Source organism: Lissotriton helveticus, chromosome 5_1 (genome assembly GCF_964261635.1).
Source record: "Lissotriton helveticus chromosome 5_1, aLisHel1.1, whole genome shotgun sequence".
Classification (NCBI taxonomy): Eukaryota; Metazoa; Chordata; class Amphibia; order Caudata; family Salamandridae; genus Lissotriton; species Lissotriton helveticus.
This window is the reverse complement of record NC_136065.1, coordinates 387,700,419-387,720,006: the sequence shown is the minus strand read 5'-3', so window position 1 is coordinate 387,720,006 and position 19,588 is coordinate 387,700,419. Positions and strand designations below refer to the sequence as shown.

General features: G+C 46.9%; 1 protein-coding gene across 1 annotated transcript in view; it reads right to left on the bottom strand.

The window, feature by feature from the left end:
* Positions 1 to 19,588, bottom strand: part of HP1BP3 (heterochromatin protein 1 binding protein 3) — a 704,364-nt gene that overhangs the window by 371,150 nt on the left and 313,626 nt on the right. Inside the window, exon 6 of the mRNA XM_078642573.1 lies at positions 8,338 to 8,418. Within this exon, the coding sequence (XP_078498699.1) occupies positions 8,338 to 8,418 (81 nt within the window). The remainder of the gene's footprint in view (positions 1 to 8,337; positions 8,419 to 19,588) is intronic.

The following is a 19,588-nucleotide window of genomic DNA, read 5'->3' as shown; positions in this document are numbered from 1 at the left end:
AAAATCAAGTGTAGCTGTACACTTCATGGAAAACCATCATACAGTGGCACAGTTGAAATTCATGATTCTTGAAATTGTGGATAAAAAAGAAGGAAGAGATAACAGCAAGTTCCTTCTCCAAAGAGAGACTTCATGGATTTACCGTTTGCAATCTTATAAACCGTTCGGTCTCAATGACCGCATTGAACTGAGTTGCTTCCTATAAATACCCGGCTGGGTATACAAGGACACATTAATAATTGTGCGAGTTTACATATATGTTTACATATTTGTGTACACATGAATCTATTGTTGCATTTTTTTGACTACTTATTTTTGATTATTAATTCATGGTTTGTTGCACCAACCCTTTTGTCTTACTCTTTGTTGTGTCCTCTACCATTTTTTTACATTTTTTTACACTGTTTGACGACTCTTTTCTTAGCTTTTCACTATCCTTTCCCTTGCGGCAAACATCCGTTCCAATATGGCGCCCAAAGTCGCTCCGAGTTAGTCCTTCCTTGATCTTCATGATCAGTCAGCCCGCCGCGCGTTCATAACAGAGTCAGCCTCGCATGAGACCCCGCATTGCAAGCCAGCGACTTCACGTCGCTACTAACCAACCCGGAGACCCTTGTAGTCCCTTGAAGAATCCAGCTTTGGTAAGCTTTGACAACACTTTCGAGTGTGTCTCAAACGCGCTAGTACCCGCCCACAGAGCGTTCCCCTAACCTGCTTTTTCTTTCCGTCCCATCCAGCACGGCAGTTTCTGCCCGGCACACACGTGAGCAAATTTTCATTTGCCTACCGCTTTCTCCTACTATCTGCTTTTATATCTTGGTTTCCTTTTTGGGTGCACTGACCATCCTCTTACATAATTTGATCACGCATGTGAAACAATGTGATAAGTCACTTTTGGTTCAAAAGTCACACTGGCTTTTTATGCACAGATTGTTTACATTCATTTAATTTTGCTGTCATTCACCGTTGAGAATGTCGTTTTCACTTGATTTACCTGTTAATGCTATGCTGGTACAAACTTAGATCGTTCTCATTCCTTCACAGAGCTCCTTGAGAAAGAGTTTTCAACTCGAAATGCATTGGAGCAATGTTGTTTTTGTGTAAAGGATAAACCTGGATGAAAAACAATCCATTAATGAAAATATGAATTTCAATTCAAACCAATAAATGTTTGAACAAAAACAGAGGAGTCCTTTTTGTGAACCAGAGGGAGTGCCCACTATACTGGGATGTGCGCATTGATTTGCTCACACATATCTTTAGTTTACACTCCGGCGTAAACGGACGGTTACGCCTCCAGTTGGAGCACCTTTATACTCAATTAAAAATAAGACGAAGAGTTCAACTTTCCCAATTGACAACAGCAGTGCATTGCCCATCCCATTTTTTGGAATCTATCACCAATATCCCCACCCTGGCCAAACTGCTGGAGAAATGTGTCCAACTCCAACTAACAAAACACATTCACCAACCCTCACCAATCAGGCTTCCGAGCGAAACATAGCACGGAAACAGCTATGACACACATAATTGATGACGCCCTCCAAATCCTTGACCGCAATGAGTCCTGCCTCCTCATCCTTCTTGACCTATCTTCAGCATTTGACACGGTCAAACATGAGAACTTATTGGAGCTGCTAAGCACTAGAATGGGTCTATCGGGAACTGTTCTCAAATGGTTCTCTTCCTTCCTTCATAACCGGTCGCAGAAGTTCTAGATCGACAATGTGCTATCTAAACCAGTGCCTGCAGATCTAGGTGTTCCACAAGGATCTTCCCTCTCCCCCACACTGTTCAACCTAGTCATGGAACCGCTCGCCACCTTGCTCCAAGCATCCAATGTTCAATTCCATATGTACGTCGATGACACACAACTTTACCTAAAGCTACAATCCCCGGAAGATATCAAACTTCTGAATTCCACACTTAGCAACACTCAATCTTGGTTGGCCGATAATCACCTCAAACTAAATGCGCTGAAAACTGAGTTCCTACTCATCTCACCCCCGGCGAAAACTTCCACCACCCAAACTTGGCTCAATAACCTAACACCACTCAATGTCCAACCAACCATCGTGGACTCAGCGAAATCACTAGGCATCACAGTCGACGCCAAGCTCAACATGCAACAGCACGTTAGCAAAGCCACAAAAGGGGCTAATTTCCAAATCAACACACTGAGGAAACTTAAACCCTTCCTCCCTGCCAAAGACTTCCAAACTGCTGTACAAGCTTTAGTCATCCCTCGCATAGACTACGGAATTGTAGCCCTCAGCGGACTCCCGCTATCCACAACAGCACCCCTAAGAGCCTCCCTGAACGCTGCCGCGAGACTCATTACTGGCTCAAGAAAACACTCGCATATATCCCCAGACTTAAAATCTCTAAAATGGCTGCCTTTTGAAGCCAGAATACAGCTAAAAATTGCAGTAATGACACACTCGGCCGTGCACCACAAGGCACCCAACTACCTCACGCAAAAGTTGTCTATATCAGGAGGGTCGAGATCCAATCGTAGTACAAAAAATCTACTCCTGAAACCTCGTAGATTCCGGAAAGAGAAAACATACAAGCGCTCCTTCTCAGGAATGGCACCCAGGATCTGGAATGCGCTCCCTCCGGAAACCAGGCTTATCTCCTCCACTGCACTCTTCAAGAAAGAGGTGAAAACAATCCTTCTGGCCAAGATCTCCTGAACTTTATAGATACTGAACCTGAGACTCTGCATCGCTCTGTATCACTGATCACCTTGTTCTTTGGCACTATACTCCTACCATATGGTGTCACTACTACGCTACTCTCTTACTACCGACCAATATATGTTACACTTTGGTGTATTGACTCACCCTCCCGATGCCCCCACCCAGTGCTTTCTCTATCCTAAGAAATTGGTATAAGCCATCTACACATCCAAGGCTTTACCTAAACCCTTCTGTAGTGGGAGCAATGACTAGTGCCGTCTTATACTACTTGTTTACCTGATTGTTTTTTGATATGTTTCTGTACATGATTGTTATCCTACTATGTTAGTGATTACTATGCTGCCCCCATTATCTTGTTCATTCCTGTTGCCCCTACCCCTGTTCTGTGAAGCGCTCCGATATCTGTAAGGATCATGTTCGCGCTATATAAAACTTTGAATAAATAAATAAATAAAATAAATAAATCAGGTTGACTTACAACCAAACATCAATAAGGGTTGTTTGGACTGATACATAGTGTTCACTAGAATAGTGAGCACTGCATATCAGGCCAACTTCTCACATTGGTGGCAGCGGTGGGATTTGAGCTTGCTGTTGTTTTACCACACGTATCCTAAGAATATCATTTGAAAGATCACATAAGTACTAAGGTACATATAACTTAGCTTAGAATACTCTGAGTTCTACTGAACCAGCTGTTGTAGCTCCTAGGGCTTAGCACACCCTAAACTACAACTCTTAGCAAGGGATCAGTAGGCAAACAAATAGTGTAGGTAAGTGCACCACTTACACCTCACTAGAAAAGCATGTCTACCCATGGAGAGTCTTCAGAGACTCCCCTAGTGGCTAATGACCCTCCACAGGTCATCTCAAGATATGCAGCTCTCAATTTCCAGGAGTTGAGACACTTGTGTACCTCCAGGAAATTGAAACAGGGGTCTAACCCCACCACTCCCTTTCTGTTAGGTCTCTTAGAGACATATGATGCTAGGAAAGCCTCTCATACAGATGGGAGTATGCCAGCCTTAGAGGGTACCCTTGGTGATCCAGACCTCCTTGACACTGAAAATGCAGTTGAGGAGGAGGAAGAAGAGGAACTCTCTGGGGATGAGGCAGACAAAAGGTCTGAGTTAGTCAGCAGACTTACTAGGGCCAACTTAGACCTACATAGGGAAGGATCTGGGGGACCCCCAGTACTGACCCTAATGAGGCCTAACCTTGGAGTTAGAAGAGATAGATCTCATTCTAGGGACTCCAATAGATCTGTGCACTCTCATGCCTCTTCCCAGAGGAGAATGATTTCTCCCCAGTATGATACATAGTGTTCACTAGAATAGTGAGCACTGCATATCAGGCCAACTTCTCACAGCCATCACCTCGGTGAACACTTGAGGGGCACTGGTAAGGCCGAAGGGGAGCACAGTAAACTAAAAGTACTCACGGCCTACCTTGAGGCGCAGGCAACGCCTGTGGCCCGGCAGGATGGGGATGTAAAATACGAATCCTGCAGGTTCAAAACTACCATCCGGTCTTTTTGGTCTAGGGCAGACAAGACCTGAGCTAGGGTGAGCATCTTGAACTTCTCCTTCTTGAAGAAGGGACTGACGGGCCGAAGATCTAAAATGAGCCGCAACCCTTTTTTTTTTTTACGGAATAAGAAAGTGGTGGGAAGAACAGTCACTGCCTACCTCTGAACCAGGCCCCTCGCTATAGCTCCTTTGGCCAAGAGAGCTGAAACCTCCTGGAGCAATTTTAAATGATCCTCTGTCGGTCGTTACTGCTTTGGCAAAATGGAGGAGTAAAAGAAAGTAAAGGCAGAGAATAGCCCTCCTAAATGATCTGCAAGACCCACTTGTCCAATGTTATGGACCACCAGTGGGGGAGATAAGGAATCTCCCGCCAACAGGAGTGGTGTGGTCTTGCAGAGTTATACTAGGAATGTTTGGAGGCTGCGGCCGCTGAGGGTAGGGTGGCCGACGACTTCTGGCTTCCATTTCTAGGTCGAAAAACCACATCACTGCACAGCTTGGGAAGCCTACAGAGAACGGTGGCTGGGATAGGGCTGAGACTGCTGGAAACCTCTTCCGTTGCCATGAAAGGGGGAAAGAAAGACTAGCCACAAGGTGTAGAAGAGAGGCCCTTGGATCTGGGCCTAGTTTGAGAGTCCTTGAACGTCACTTGGGCCAAATCTTCCTTCTCCCCAAATCGACTGGTTCCATCAAATGGCATGTCCATTAAATTTGCCTGGACATCGCCCAAGAAGCCAGTTATCCTAAGCCAGGTGTGGCAGCCCAAAACCTCCGTGTTTGAAATCGATCTGTGCAGCAAATCTGATGTTTCAAGGCCACACCTGATGGCAAATTTTGCTGCATCTCTCCCGTCCTTAACAGCCTGGAAGAGCACACCCAGGCCTCCTTCGGGACTTGTGACAGCACTTGCGAAACAGTCTCCCAAAGGGAGTGGGAGACACGGCACAATAAGCATGCGATATTCACCGACTGCAATACCAGGCTGGAGGAAGAAAACATCTTCTTACCAAGTGAATCCAGCCTCTTGGATTCCCTATCCGGAGGGACGAAGGGGATGGTGCAGGCCCTAGAATGTGGAGGCCAGCACCACCAAACCATCGGAGATGGGGTGCTGGCTGAGGAACTTAGGGTTGCCCAGAGCATGGCAATGGTGGCTTGCAATTGTCCTATTCACAGGAGCCCTTGTGCTAGTCTTAGAACATGTGCCTGTAAGGACATAAATGTGCTTCATTAAAGGACAAAAGGGGTTCGGAGGTGGAAGCCCTAGGCTGGAGTACTTCGGTCAGGAGATTAGTCCTGCCCTGCATGGAAGGCAGCTCTAGACCGATGACCTCGGTCGCCCTTTTAACCACCATGGCATTAGATACCTTTTCTCCATTGCAACAGTTGGCGGAGAGATCATGTCAGTATCTGGAGAAGTGTCCAGTCCACTGGCTTCCCCAAGTTCTCCATACAAGTCCAACTGCTCTGCAGAGTCATCATGGTGTTCCAAAGGGTCCATAGACCCCTCCAGAGCCTAACACATCCTCAAAGTGTTCAGGCGACAACATAGAACACGTGGGTTTAATCAGCATCTGAATATGCGTCAAGTGACGCTGTTCCGAGTCTGTGCCGTCGAGGATGAGGATGGGGCTGGCACTGCCGGTGGGCACCGGTGGTGCCGAAGGCACAAACTCCGGAGGAGGTCGCAATGGTACGACCGGCGTTGACACGGTTCGGGGATCGGATCACTGAGGCCGTGGCCGAAGTCAACTACGTCTAATCCGATGGGGAACTTCCAACCCCATGGTTCCTGAGGGCACACCAGACGGGTCAGCCTGCTCCCCCACACAGCACATGGCCTCAAAGTTCCTTCATTTGAGCGGGGGTCGCTCTGGCTCCCGGAAAGGGAGGGAGGCGCGAAGTCGACACTGGCTCCGGCTCAGCATAACTGGGCCTAGAGCACCAAAGCTCCTTATCTCTTTCGTTGACGGACAACAGCAGAGGCGAAGATAAATACCGCTTGGACAACTTCTTCGCCTTCTTGTGCCTCTTCCCCAAGTTTCCTTAAGACTTCGATTGGGTCGAAGAGGACTTAGGGCTCTGAGAGCAGTCCTGAGACCTACTCTTGTTCAACGGGGACCAGGACCTCGGCGGAGTCTCGCTGAATGGTGTCGACTGTTGGGCCGCAAGGAGCTTCATAGCCAGCTCCCACAAGAACTTCGGAGCCATAGCCCGACAGTCCGAGCAGGACTACGAATCGTGGTCGCACTCCAGACACCAGAGACAGACGAAGTGGGGGTCAGTAACCAACATCATACAGTGGCAGGCATGCATGGCTTGAACCCTATCGGCCTCGAAGACATCCTGGCACACAAAGTTGGAAAAAATTCCGAACTTGACAAAAAGTCGAGAAGAGGCCTATCAAAAAGTGACAGAGTAGTAGTTCCTACCGGATCGGCGGTTAACTAGCACGGAAAGAAAAACGGACTTCTGGGTGGCACCTATATAGGTGGCTGCGACGTGATAACTAACGCCGACAAAGTCACACGAAGCCAAATCGAGTCGCCTGACAGAGCGCACAAGGGGTATTGCTCAGCAAAAGCTTCCAGATCCAGCCTGGGAAATTCAAAGGCAAAGAATCTGCATCTAGAAGTCTCTATCAGTTAGGTTAATAAAGGAGTTCAATTATTGAACCATGAATACAAGCTTGATAAATATGAACATATGGATACAAATCTTACCTTATCTGCAGATGATGCCCTATCACAGAACCAGTGGTACTGTAAACTGGCAACTGGCGTGCTGCAAGGGATTGGGCTTACGTTTCTAAAGGATAAAATAAACATGTAAACTTGAGGTCCTTGACCCCAAACAATATGTCCTGGGTGTCAGGCGATAGGAATTCCATACTCCTAACAGCTGTGACAGCAAATTTGCATGCTGTACCTCTGTTTAGCGCTAACTTCACTAATGTATTCTTGGTTATCTAGATACTGCCAAGGTCAGCAGGTCAATTGTCAGCTGTGCCTGGTAAAAACCTAGTCACTTTGTAAAAACACTCACCGTCCCCAACCTGAAGCCATAAATCTGACAAGACAGAGTGGGCTGCAACACATACTTATTGTTTAATGGACAGCAATGTCTCAGACACAGAAATTCAATACAGAGAATGATGGGACTCTTAGAATAAACGCTTGCAACTTTTACAATTTTGTTGTAGTTCTTAATAGGGTTGCAGATTCTGCAACACGTAGCCAGTGAAAAGTGACAGTCTTACAAGGAGATCGATGAGTGCTAAGGAGTTGTCCTTACCATACATTTAAACTGTTGTACATGCACAGAGGGGGACCTTAAACACTTGCTATATACCAGAGATGTTCCCATTAAACATGACCTAGATACTTTGAAACTCTGTGAGGGAATGTTTGCGTTCAGGAAGTTGTGTCTACTGTGCTGCACATTATCGTAATGAGCTGACTTATAGTCCGGTGAGACCCTCATGACAGCTCTACTCAATCACAAATCACTCTGGATTCAGATTTGGGCACACCCCACACAGGGAATTCAAACTGAGTCAAATTAGAAAGAACAATTTCTAACGACAGTACTTGAGCTTGTGACATCACCCTGTGTGTTTTGGGACATTTTAATGTGTGCCCAAGGTGCCAAATGCCGCTTTTTATATTGTTTTCATATTTTCGAACTAAATAACCAATGCAGCCTTACAGACCAGTAAGAGAAAAGGAATAGGACAGAAAATTGATTTCCCTTGGGTAGGTGAAAAAAATATATATTTTTATCTTTTAATTATCGCACAGCTCTAATAAAGCATGCTATATGCGGGATAGTAGGTATTCTCACCGCAAGAATAGAAGTAAAAAGATCTCTGCCCATTGACTACTAATTCACTGCTATACCATCGTTAGTATCCCCACAGACAGGGAAGGTCTGTAATCTTTTCCAAGCCAATCTTATGAATATTCCTTTCAAACACATGTCACCCAGATTGCTATTTAACAAACACATACACAAAGACCTTCCTCAAAATTACCATGAACAACATAATATTTACAGAGTTAAAGAATGTCGTACAATCATGTTCTAAATTGATGGATATATTTTACCTTTCGGCCTTTGGATTTTGGTGCTGCTTTGCCTGCGTTTGGAACAACAACAAAGCTCCCAGAAGCTCCCTTTCCTTTTACCTAAAGTACACAAAAGAAAACAGTTCACTTTCGATTAGAATGATATTTAGTACTGCTTAATAGTTTGTAAGGATTAGTTACTTACCTGTAATCCTAGTTCTCTTCCAGGGGTATACTCATTAAAGTCATAAACACTGAATAATCTCCGCCCATGAGCGGGAACCCGGAACATATAATAATAATAAATATATATATATATATATGTGTAAATACATATAATAGTAGTACATAGTACTAAACAAATTATACACATATATATGTACAACCAATAAAATGCAGCCCAACATAACCCATAGGCTAATAAAGCCATAATTTATACACATATATATGTATAACCAATAAAATGCAGCCCAACATAACCCATAGGCTAATAAAGCCATAATTACATATTTTCTGCAGTATGAAAATAAATCATATAAATAATGCAATAAAAAGGCATGAGCCTCAAAAGCATTCCATAATCAGCAGAAAACCTTTATTTTAATCAAAGAATTTGTAATAAAAGGCAATTAGCCTAAGAAAGCTGCATACAGAAAAACTATCCCTGTATAGAAAATCAGACTGACACCTCGCCTTTAAGGCCTCAGAGAATCTGAACACTTTGCCTTTAAGGCCTCCAGGGGAACTCTGTTCCCATCATGCACCACAGGTGACAGTTGTGAGAAGTTGGCCTGATATATGATGCTCACTAGTTCTAGTGATCTCCTTGTATCAGTCCAAACAACCCTTATGGTGATTGGTTGTAAGTCAACCTTATAGACCAGCTATCCTAATGGTAGCATGGACAAAGCAGTCTTAGGCTAAACTCTTTCGGCATGTGAAGCCAGCTGTTTTACCACAATATAACCCCTTGAATACCAGATGAAAGGACACCACACAGGTTGTTATGAAAATAAACAGTATATTTATTAATAACAAACACCTCTGAACTCTTTATGAGATCAGAGGCCTAAGCACATGCCAATCTCTTAGGAAAAATACGATAAGTTGCACAAAATTACAATGGTGCCCTAGGGGCACGACAAACCATATACTAAGTAAATGGTATAAGGAAATCGATAGAAGAAATGGAGCTGTCCAGAGGCTGTAGATTCGCTGGGGCTACACTATCCTAACCTCAGGTAAGTAATAGGAGGCCCACGGGACGCGTGTGCAGAGTGTGAACTCACACGCGAGTTGCAGAACAAAGTCAATGGACAGTACAGTTTACGAAAAAGGTAAGTAAGGACAGTCTTTACTATCTAGGACTAAAACGACTGGAAATCTGGATACTAGGAGTCAATCTACCCTTGAGCACCGAAATGCTCTTGTTACCTCACCCACGGGCTGCGGGTGCATAGGTGTCAAAGTGTGTCGGGTTTCCGCGTCGAAGTCAATGGAGCCTTGAAGAAAGATGCTGCAGGCGACCAAGTGGAAGATGTCCGGTGCGATCCACGGGTGGATCAAGGAAGAAGAGGACCTGAAAGCAGAGGGGACAGTGTTCAAAGTCACTAGCCAGTGACCGGAGTGGAACCAGGAGGGAACCAGATGCTGTAGTCGCGATCAGGTGAAGAGTGGACGCTTGTCTCTGCAGCCACGTGGACCAGGAGGTGTCTTCGACGACCAGGATGGAGGCACGAGCTGTCCCACGCAGGTTCTCGCTGTCGGCGGTGTCGGATCCGGATTTGGAGTCAACAGGCCTTGGCAAAGGCAACCCACGCGGTGAGTGGAAACGGCGTCTGGAGTGGACCAGGAGGGTCCAGGGTGCTCCTCTTTTGGAAGGGAGCAAGGGTCAGTCTGGAGCAACCAGACCAGTAGTGAAGATTTCAAGGATCGTCGTCTAGGAGGTCACTAGCCAGCCGGCAAGTGACCAGACAACGCGTCGAGCAGCAAACAGGCAGAAGGGCCCAACGCACTTGGTCGAGTATACCTCGGGAGTCGTGCTGGAAGCGAAGTGCAGTTTCTTTCAAGATGGCCGGTCCCACGTGTCTCGTCGCACCCACGGGTCTCAGCTGTGCTGCAGATGTGAGTTGAGGTAGGAGAGGTCTGGGAATCCGGGTCTCGTCGGGCTCTGAAGTCTGGATCCTCGAGGGAAGACGACAAAGTGAAGCCGCTGGACGCTTGATGGTGCCTGCAGTTGCAGGGTGGACACTCCTTGCCCACAAGGGAGATTCTTCAGTCTTCTGTGGAGCAGAACGTCGAAGTCCAGAGTTTCTTCTTGTAGAGTAGTTAAGGATTAATCTAACTTGGAATGGGACCAGCTCCTACCTTTATCCGGCTAAAGGGGGCTGCACTACTGACTAGGTCCCTCCCCTGGGTGGGACCAGGAAGGGGGGTGGCTACACCCCCTATCCTTTGTCCGGTTTCCCGCCAGAGCTGGGGCAGGGATGCCCCAGCAACTGGTTTGAACCGGTGTATGCACAGGACACCTTGTGTGCCCCGGGCATGTCTCATTCCTTTCAGGCCTCCCTACCTCAATACACAAAATCCTGTCTGGGGTGGTGCTAGCACCTCCCAAGGCAGGAAACCCTTTGTCCAAGCCTCCCTCGCTGGAAGGACTCCCAGCAGCAGGAGGTCAGACTTGTGTCTGTGGTGGCAGCATCCATTTTGTGATGCCAAGGCTCGAGTTAACTTTAACCGGGGTTCTCAGTTACATACATGTCTTGTCCCTCTAGAAGGGTGGAATGCTACTCCCGTCGCCAGAATTGGCGAGGGGGTAGTATGTATGACACCTTACTCGACATGTTTTGATAATGTTATACCAGAGTTAGCATTTAACCGCGAGGATTATAATGCACTTAAGAGTATATGGTATAGCGTTATCATGGAACAGTTATAAGGACTTGGTTCCGCAAGCTGCAAAACGGTCTCAGCTCATGCCAGAGCAACATCTCACATAATTCCAAGCACTCTGCCTTCAGGATTGATAAGGCCTGCCATAGGAGTGACTGATAGGAATATATGTGTCCATTTTAGGTTTAGATATAGGTATACTATATCTACAGCAAAGGGTGATTACACCACCTTGCTCCAGCTGTCGTGCAGCCAGTTGTCTATTTTAGGTGGCCAGCCAGGGGTGGCATAATACATGCTTCAGCCCCTGGTAGGCCCTGGGTACACCTATGCCCTGGATACCTAAGGTATACTGTACAGGGACTGATAAGGTGGCCCAGTACCAATTGGTAAATGCACCTAAGGTACATGGTTGTCAATTTAGAGAGAGAACAGCTAGGCTGTGGGTCTGATTAGCAGGCCCACAGCCAGGGAAAGTCGTAAACCAGTGAAGCAAAAAGCAAAAATCTGGGGTGACCATAGGATTGCAGACCCCACTCTCCTACAAGTACCCTTCAGGGAAAGGAACAAAGGTGTATACTCAACGTACTTCCTGGTACCAAAAGTAGAAGAAACAATGAGACCCATTCTGGACCTAAGGTTCCTGAACAAATTCATAAGAACGCAAAAGTTCAAAAGGACCTCCCTGCAAGAGGTGCTCCCGCAATTGCAAATCGAGGACTTCATGGTCACAATAAACCTCAAGGATGCCTACCTGCACATCCCAATGAACAGAAAGCACAAGCATATGCTCAGATTCATCATCGGAGAAAACCACTACCAGTTCATTACGCTAGCCTTCGGGCTAAAATCAGCACCAAGGGTCTTCACAAAGTGCCTCGCAGCAGTCGCAGCACACCTACGAAGGAAAGGAAAACACGTATATCCTTACCTGGACGACTGGCTAGTAAAAGCAAAGTCATACCAGAGATGCAAGTGGCACGCACAAACAGTGACGACCACGCTCATATACCTGGGGTTTTCCATCCATTAGAAGAAATCCTCAATGGAACGGGAACAAGTGAAGATTTTCCTGAGAGCACAGATCAACACCTTGCAGGGCAAGGTGGTCCCCAGCGAGAAGAGGGCAAGAGCGCTAGTGAAAGAAACTCGGCTCTACCAGAAGGGGCAAGCTCGGAAAGTGAGGACTGCGAGCAAGATCATGGGCATGATGGCATCATGCATCCACCTAGTACCAAATGTACGCCTCCACATGAGACCCATTCAAGAATGGCTACAGGGGCAATGGTCACAAGCTACAGGCCGTTGGGAAGATCTAGTGGTTGTAACGCACTCGGTGCAGAAGGAAATGACATGGTGGAACATGGAGAACATAACATGGGGAAAGCCTCTAACGCCCGCAACACCAACAGTGACCATCACCACAGACGCATCCCTGAAGGGATGGGGCACTCACATGGGGGAACTCAACGTGAGAGGACTGTGGACACCAGCAGATGCGACCAAGCACATCAATTACCTGGAATTGAAGACAATCTTCCTTGCATTGAAAGCTTTCCAAACGAGGCTGTACAAGCACAAAGTATTGATACAAACAGACAACACCACAGCAATGTTCTACATCAACAAGCAGGGTGGGACACAGTCAGCCATGCTTTCAAAGCTAGCACAGGAGGTATGGAGATGGGCCATCCCACTCAAGATAGACCTTCTAGTAATACACCTACCAGGGAAGGACAACGTACAAGCAGATTGGCTCAGCAGACAGACATCGGCATCCCACGAGTTGGAGCTCAATGCACAAGAGACAAGGTGGGTGTTCGACAGATGGGGAACACCATCGGTGGACCTTTTTGCCACACGCCAGAATGCAAAATGCCAAAACTTCGCTTCCAGACAGCCCGAGGAGGGATACCTGGGGAATGCCCTATGGATAGATTGTTACAAAAAGGGGGTGGTGATGGACAGAGTATCTGAGTTAATCAGAACACTCCTACCCAGTCAACAGATCAGGGCTTGATCCATCACCGTTTTTTAGCTCACTGCACCATCCCAGTTCAGAACCTGGCTATATGCAAATTAGTCTGTCCCTGGCCCAGTGCATCATGGGAACAGGGCAGACCAAACTACCAAGCCAATTCTTCACTGGAAAGGAAACAAGCTTCCGGGGACCGGTTTCTGGCATTACAGCCGTCTGCGGCCCGGCTTGCTTGAATCCTGATGGTGCAATGAGCAAGGGACTCATGTCTGAGCATACCCTTCCACACTCATGGTGGCCAAAATAATTACAAAAAGGGGGTGGTGATGGACAGAGTATCTGAGTTAATCAGAACACTCCTACCCAGTCAACAGATCAGGGCTTGATCCATCACCGTTTTTTAGCTCACTGCACCATCCCAGTTCAGAACCTGGCTATATGCAAATTAGTCTGTCCCTGGCCCAGTGCATCATGGGAACAGGGCAGACCAAACTACCAAGCCAATTCTTCACTGGAAAGGAAACAAGCTTCCGGGGACCGGTTTCTGGCATTACAGCCGTCTGCGGCCCGGCTTGCTTGAATCCTGATGGTGCAATGAGCAAGGGACTCATGTCTGAGCATACCCTTCCACACTCATGGTGGCCAAAATATTTACAAAAAGGGGGTGGTGATGGACAGAGTATCTGAGTTAATCAGAACACTCCTACCCAGTCAACAGATCAGGGCTTGATCCATCACCGTTTTTTAGCTCACTGCACCATCCCAGTTCAGAACCTGGCTATATGCAAATTAGTCTGTCCCTGGCCCAGTGCATCATGGGAACAGGGCAGACCAAACTACCAAGCCAATTCTTCACTGGAAAGGAAACAAGCTTCCGGGGACCGGTTTCTGGCATTACAGCCGTCTGCGGCCCGGCTTGCACCATCAGGATTCAAGCAAGCCGGAAGCTTGTTTCCTTCCCAGTGTAAGAATTGGCTTTTGTAGTCTGGTCTGCCCTGTTCCCATGATGCACTGGGCCAGGGACAGACTAATTTGCATACAGCCAGGTTCTGAAACTGGGATGGTGCATTGAGCTAAAAACCGGTGTTGGATCTAGCCCTGATCTCTTGACTGGGTGAGAGTACTCTGCTTAATTCAGAGACTCTGTCCATCACCACCCCTTGTTGTAAATTATTTTGTCCACCCTAAGCGTGGAAGGGTATACTCAGATGTGAGTCCCTTGCTCATTGCACCATCAGGATTCAAGCAAGCCGGGCCGAAGACGGCTGAAATGCCAGGAACCGGTCCCCGGAAGCTTGTTTCCTTCCCAGTGTAAGAATTGGCTTTTGTAGTCTGGTCTGCCCTGTTCCCATGATGCACTGGGCCAGGGACAGACTAATTTGCATACAGCCAGGTTCTGAAACTGGGATGGTGCAATGAGCTAAAAACCGGTGTTGGATCTAGCCCTGATCTCTTGACTGGGTGAGAGTACTCTGCTTAATTCAGAGACTCTGTCCATCACCACCCCTTGTTGTAAATTATTTTGTCCACCCTAAGCGTGGAAGGGTATACTCAGATGTGAGTCCCTTGCTCATTGCACCATCAGGATTCAAGCAAGCCGGGCCGAAGACGGCTGAAATGCCAGAAACCGGTCCCCGGAAGCTTGTTTCCTTCCCAGTGTAAGAATTGGCTTTTGTAGTCTGGTCTGCCCTGTTCCCATGATGCACTGGGCCAGGGACAGACTAATTTGCATACAGCCAGGTTCTGAAACTGGGATGGTGCAATGAGCTAAAAACCGGTGTTGGATCTAGCCCTGATCTCTTGACTGGGTGAGAGTACTCTGCTTAATTCAGAGACTCTGTCCATCACCACCCCTTGTTGTAAATTATTTTGTCCACCCTAAGCGTGGAAGGGTATACTCAGATGTGAGTCCCTTGCTCATTGCACCATCAGGATTCAAGCAAGCCGGGCCGAAGACGGCTGAAATGCCAGAAACCGGTCCCCGGAAGCTTGTTTCCTTCCCAGTGTAAGAATTGGCTTTTGTAGTCTGGTCTGCCCTGTTCCCATGATGCACTGGGCCAGGGACAGACTAATTTGCATACAGCTAGGTTCTGAAACTGGGATGGTGCAATGAGCTAAAAACCGGTGTTGGATCTAGCCCTGATCTCTTGACTGGGTGAGAGTACTCTGCTTAATTCAGAGACTCTGTCCATCACCACCCCTTGTTGTAAATTATTTTGTCCACCCTAAGCGTGGAAGGGTATACTCAGATGTGAGTCCCTTGCTCATTGCACCATCAGGATTCAAGCAAGCCGGGCCGAAGACGGCTGAAATGCCAGAAACCGGTCCCCGGAAGCTTGTTTCCTTCCCAGTGTAAGAATTGGCTTTTGTAGTCTGGTCTGCCCTGTTCCCATGATGCACTGGGCCAGGGACAGACTAATTTGCATACAGCCAGGTTCTGAAACTGGGAGATGACACAGTGTGCACCCCACAGATTTGGCAAAAGAAAAGACCTGCTCTCCATGCAGAACGGAGAAGTGCTGCACCCAGAACCAGAGAGCCTGAGCCTGGTGGCATGGCTCCTGAGGACATAGAGTTTGAACATTTAAAACTACCAGAAAGCACCCTGAGGGTTCTTCTGGAGGCACGAAAACCCAGCACTCGGAAGTGCTATGTTGCGAAGTGGAAAAGATTCACAATGTGGTGCAGAAGAGAAAAGCTTCCTGGTTGTGGGTGGGAGGGTGGGCGGTCCGGCTCGAGGGCAGGGGGGACTGGCTAGCCCGATGCTTTGGGCCCTGACTGCTTTGGTCGGCCTGGGTCTGGAAAAAGCAGTCATGCGCACTCTCCTTTTTCTCTGTAGGCTGCATGCAGCTTACATGGAGAAAAGGGCCTCCCATTAGGCGCACGGCTGGGGCTTTCTCCGCTGCACTTCCCAATCACAATGCTGGAATTTGCGAGAGGGCCCAGAGCAGTTTTTTTTAATTTGTTTATTGGCACTTACAATGTCTGTGAATGGCTAAGACACTGTAAAAGCATATTGCTACTGCAGCTATGCCCTCACCTGTGTGATGGTGCACCCTGCTGTAAGGTTGCGAGGCCTGCTAGAAGGATTAGTTACTTACCTGTAATCCTAGTTCTCTTCCAGGGGTATTCTCATCAAAGTCATAAGCATTAGAATATTCCCGCCCATGCGCGGGACCCCGGAAACACTATATTATATGTGCTATATATATATATATATATATATATATATATATATATATATATATATATATATATATATATATACATATATACATACATACGGCTCGGCAGCCGCCGAGCTCCGAACGCCTTTTTCTGGGAAAAATAGCCTTTATTGCAGTGACAAGGCAACCAAAACTCGACGCGTTTCGGGAACTCTCCTCCCTTGCTCACGAGTAACAGTGTTTCATTCTCGATAGGCTTTAAATAAACATGTGACAGTTTTTTAAACAACAATAGAAAGCAGACTAGCGCTGCTACATCATAAAGTGAATCGATCAAACGGAAAACAGAGACTTTCTCATTAGAATTATTTCAACTACACTTCAATGCGTTTTTAAATTATTTACATTTATACTCTCTCTCTTATTTCGAGTTGGGAGTTCTCTTTAGCCATTAATTTTCATCATACTGTTCATTCGGTATTTCTTTGTAGGTTTTCATTCAACAAAACTTTATCCAGAATACCGCCGGTAACATCACAATTGGTTTGTACACATGTTCTAACTATATCTTAGATTCATCGTACCTAACATCAGAATCTTTGAAAATAATAACCATTTCTCAACTAGAGACTGATAGGTGTCCTGCCCTAGTGGGCTATCAATGCAGATACCAATTCTTGTTGAATATATATATATACATATATATATATATACACACACACATATATACACATATATATACATATATATATATATATCTATATATATATATATACACATACACAAAAGTTACTTACCTGTAAACTGTGGTTCTCCAGTATTGGTGTCTTTCATAGATTCACATGCTTGAATATCCCCCGTCGTCGAAGTGGGAGTCCCACGGTACATAAAATAGCAGTAAAATATGCATGTATACATGAAAAATATTATAAATATACATACATATAATATACTAAAATGTAAATTTCAAAAGTACCATAGAACATAATAGGCCCATTGAAAAGCCTAAGGGAGAACTCACTTTAGTAGCATATTAGTGTCATTATGTGTTGGTAGCCTCCTCTAGAACCTTCTCCTCAGAAGCCCAAGTCCTCAGATTTTCGAAGCACAAAGTAAGTAAAAGTGCCTGAGGAGAAGAGAGCCTCTGAGGGGAGGATGGGAGGGTCGCATGTGAATCTATGAAAGACACCAATACAGGAGAACCACAGTTTACAGGTAAGTAACTTTTGTTCTTCTCCAGTATTAGGGGTATCTTTCATAGATTCACACGCTTGAATAAGAGTAGAAAGCAGTAAATCATCACATAAGTCACCGCTCTAGTTGAGTAAGCACGAACTGGAGCAGGAAGGGGCTTCCCAGCCCGTTGGTGGCAAAAGGATATGGTAGAGGATATCCACCTGGTTATGGTCTGTTTGGTAACAGGTTGTCCTTTGCAAGTTGGACCATATGCCACAAACAATTGATCTGACTTTCTGACGGTAGCAGTTCGCTGAATGTAAAATTTGAGACAACGTTTCACATCCAATGAGTGTAAGGACCACTCAGCTGGAGTTTGCGGAGCAAGAAAGTTGTAGGAAGGTGGATATCTGACTATGGTTACCCCCAACTTTTTGCCTGGTGTTTTGCTGGTTTTTGACTTACTTGGCCTGGGATCCTGCTATTCAGGACCCCAGGCTTCCTGCTCTCTCTGTTAAAATGGACTCCATGTACCCTAGGTACATATCTAATTGGATACTGAGTCACCTTATCAGTCCCTGTACAGTATACCTTAGGTATCCAGGGCATAGGTGTACACAGGGCCTACCAGAGGCTGAAGCATGTATTATGCCACCCCTGGCTGGCCATCCAAAACTGACACAACTGGCTGCACGACAGCTGGGGCAAGGTGGTGTAAACACCCTTTGCTATAGATATAGTATACCTATATCTAACCCTAAAATGGACACATATATTCCTTTCAGTCACTCCTATGGCAGGCCTTATCAATCCTGAAGGCATAGTGCTTGGAATTATGTGAGATGGTGCTCTGGCATGAGCTGAGCCCGGTTGCAGCTTGCGGAACCAAGTCCTAATAGCTGTTCCATGATAACGCTATACCATATACTCTTAAGTGCATTATAATCCTCGCGGTTAAATGCTAACTCTGGTATAACATTATCAAAACATGTCGAGTAAGGTGTCATACGATTTGGAATACTACCCCCTCGCCAATTCTGGCGACGGGGGTAGCATTCCACCCTTCTAGAGGGACACGACATGTATATAACTGAGAACCCCGGTTAAAGTTAACTCGAGCCTTGGCATCACAAAATGGATGCTGCCACCACAGACACAAGTCTGACCTCCTGCTGCAGGGAGTCCTTCCAGTGAGGGCGGCTTGGACAAAGGGTTTCCTGCCTTGGGAGGTGCTAGCACCACCCGACAGGATTTTGTGTATTGAGGTAGAGAGGCCTGAAAGGAATGAGACGTGCCCGGGACACACAAGGTGTCCTGTGCATACAGCGGTTCAAACCAGTTGCTGGGGCATCCCTGCCCCAGCCCTGGCGGGAAACCGGACAAAGGATAGGGGGTGTAACCACCCCCCTTCCTGGTCCCACCTGTGCATACAGCGGTTCAAACCAGTTGCTGGGGCATCCCTGCCCCAGCCCTGGCGGGAAACCGGACAAAGGATAGGGGGTGTAACCACCCCCCTTCCTGGTCCCACCCAGGGGAGGGACCTAGTCAGTAGGGCAGCCCCCTTTAGCAGGATAAAGGTAGCAGCTGGTCCCATTCCAAATTAGATTATCCTGAACTATTCAACAAGAAGAAACTCTGGCCTTCGACGTTCTGCTCCACAGAAGACTGAAGAATCTCCCTTGTGGGCAAGGAGTGTCCACCCTGCACAAGCAGGCACCATCAAGCGTCCAGCGGCTTCCCTTTGTCGTCTTCCCTCGAGGATCCAGACTTCAAAGCCTGATGAGACCCGGATTCCCAGACCTCTCCGACCTCAACTTACATCTGTAGCAAAGCTGAGACCCGTGGGTGCGACGAGACACGTGGGACAGGCCATCTTGGAAGAAACTGCACTTCGCTTCCAGCACGACTCCGGAGGTAAACTCGACCAAGTGCTTTGGGGACTGAGAAGCCCCAGCCCCGAGCAGCCCCTGCACCGAAGATCAGCCCTCCAGCATCCACGAGATCTGCGCGGGGCCCTTCTGCTTGGTTCCTGCTCGACGCGTTGTCTGGTCACTTGCCGGCTGGCTAGTGGCCTCCT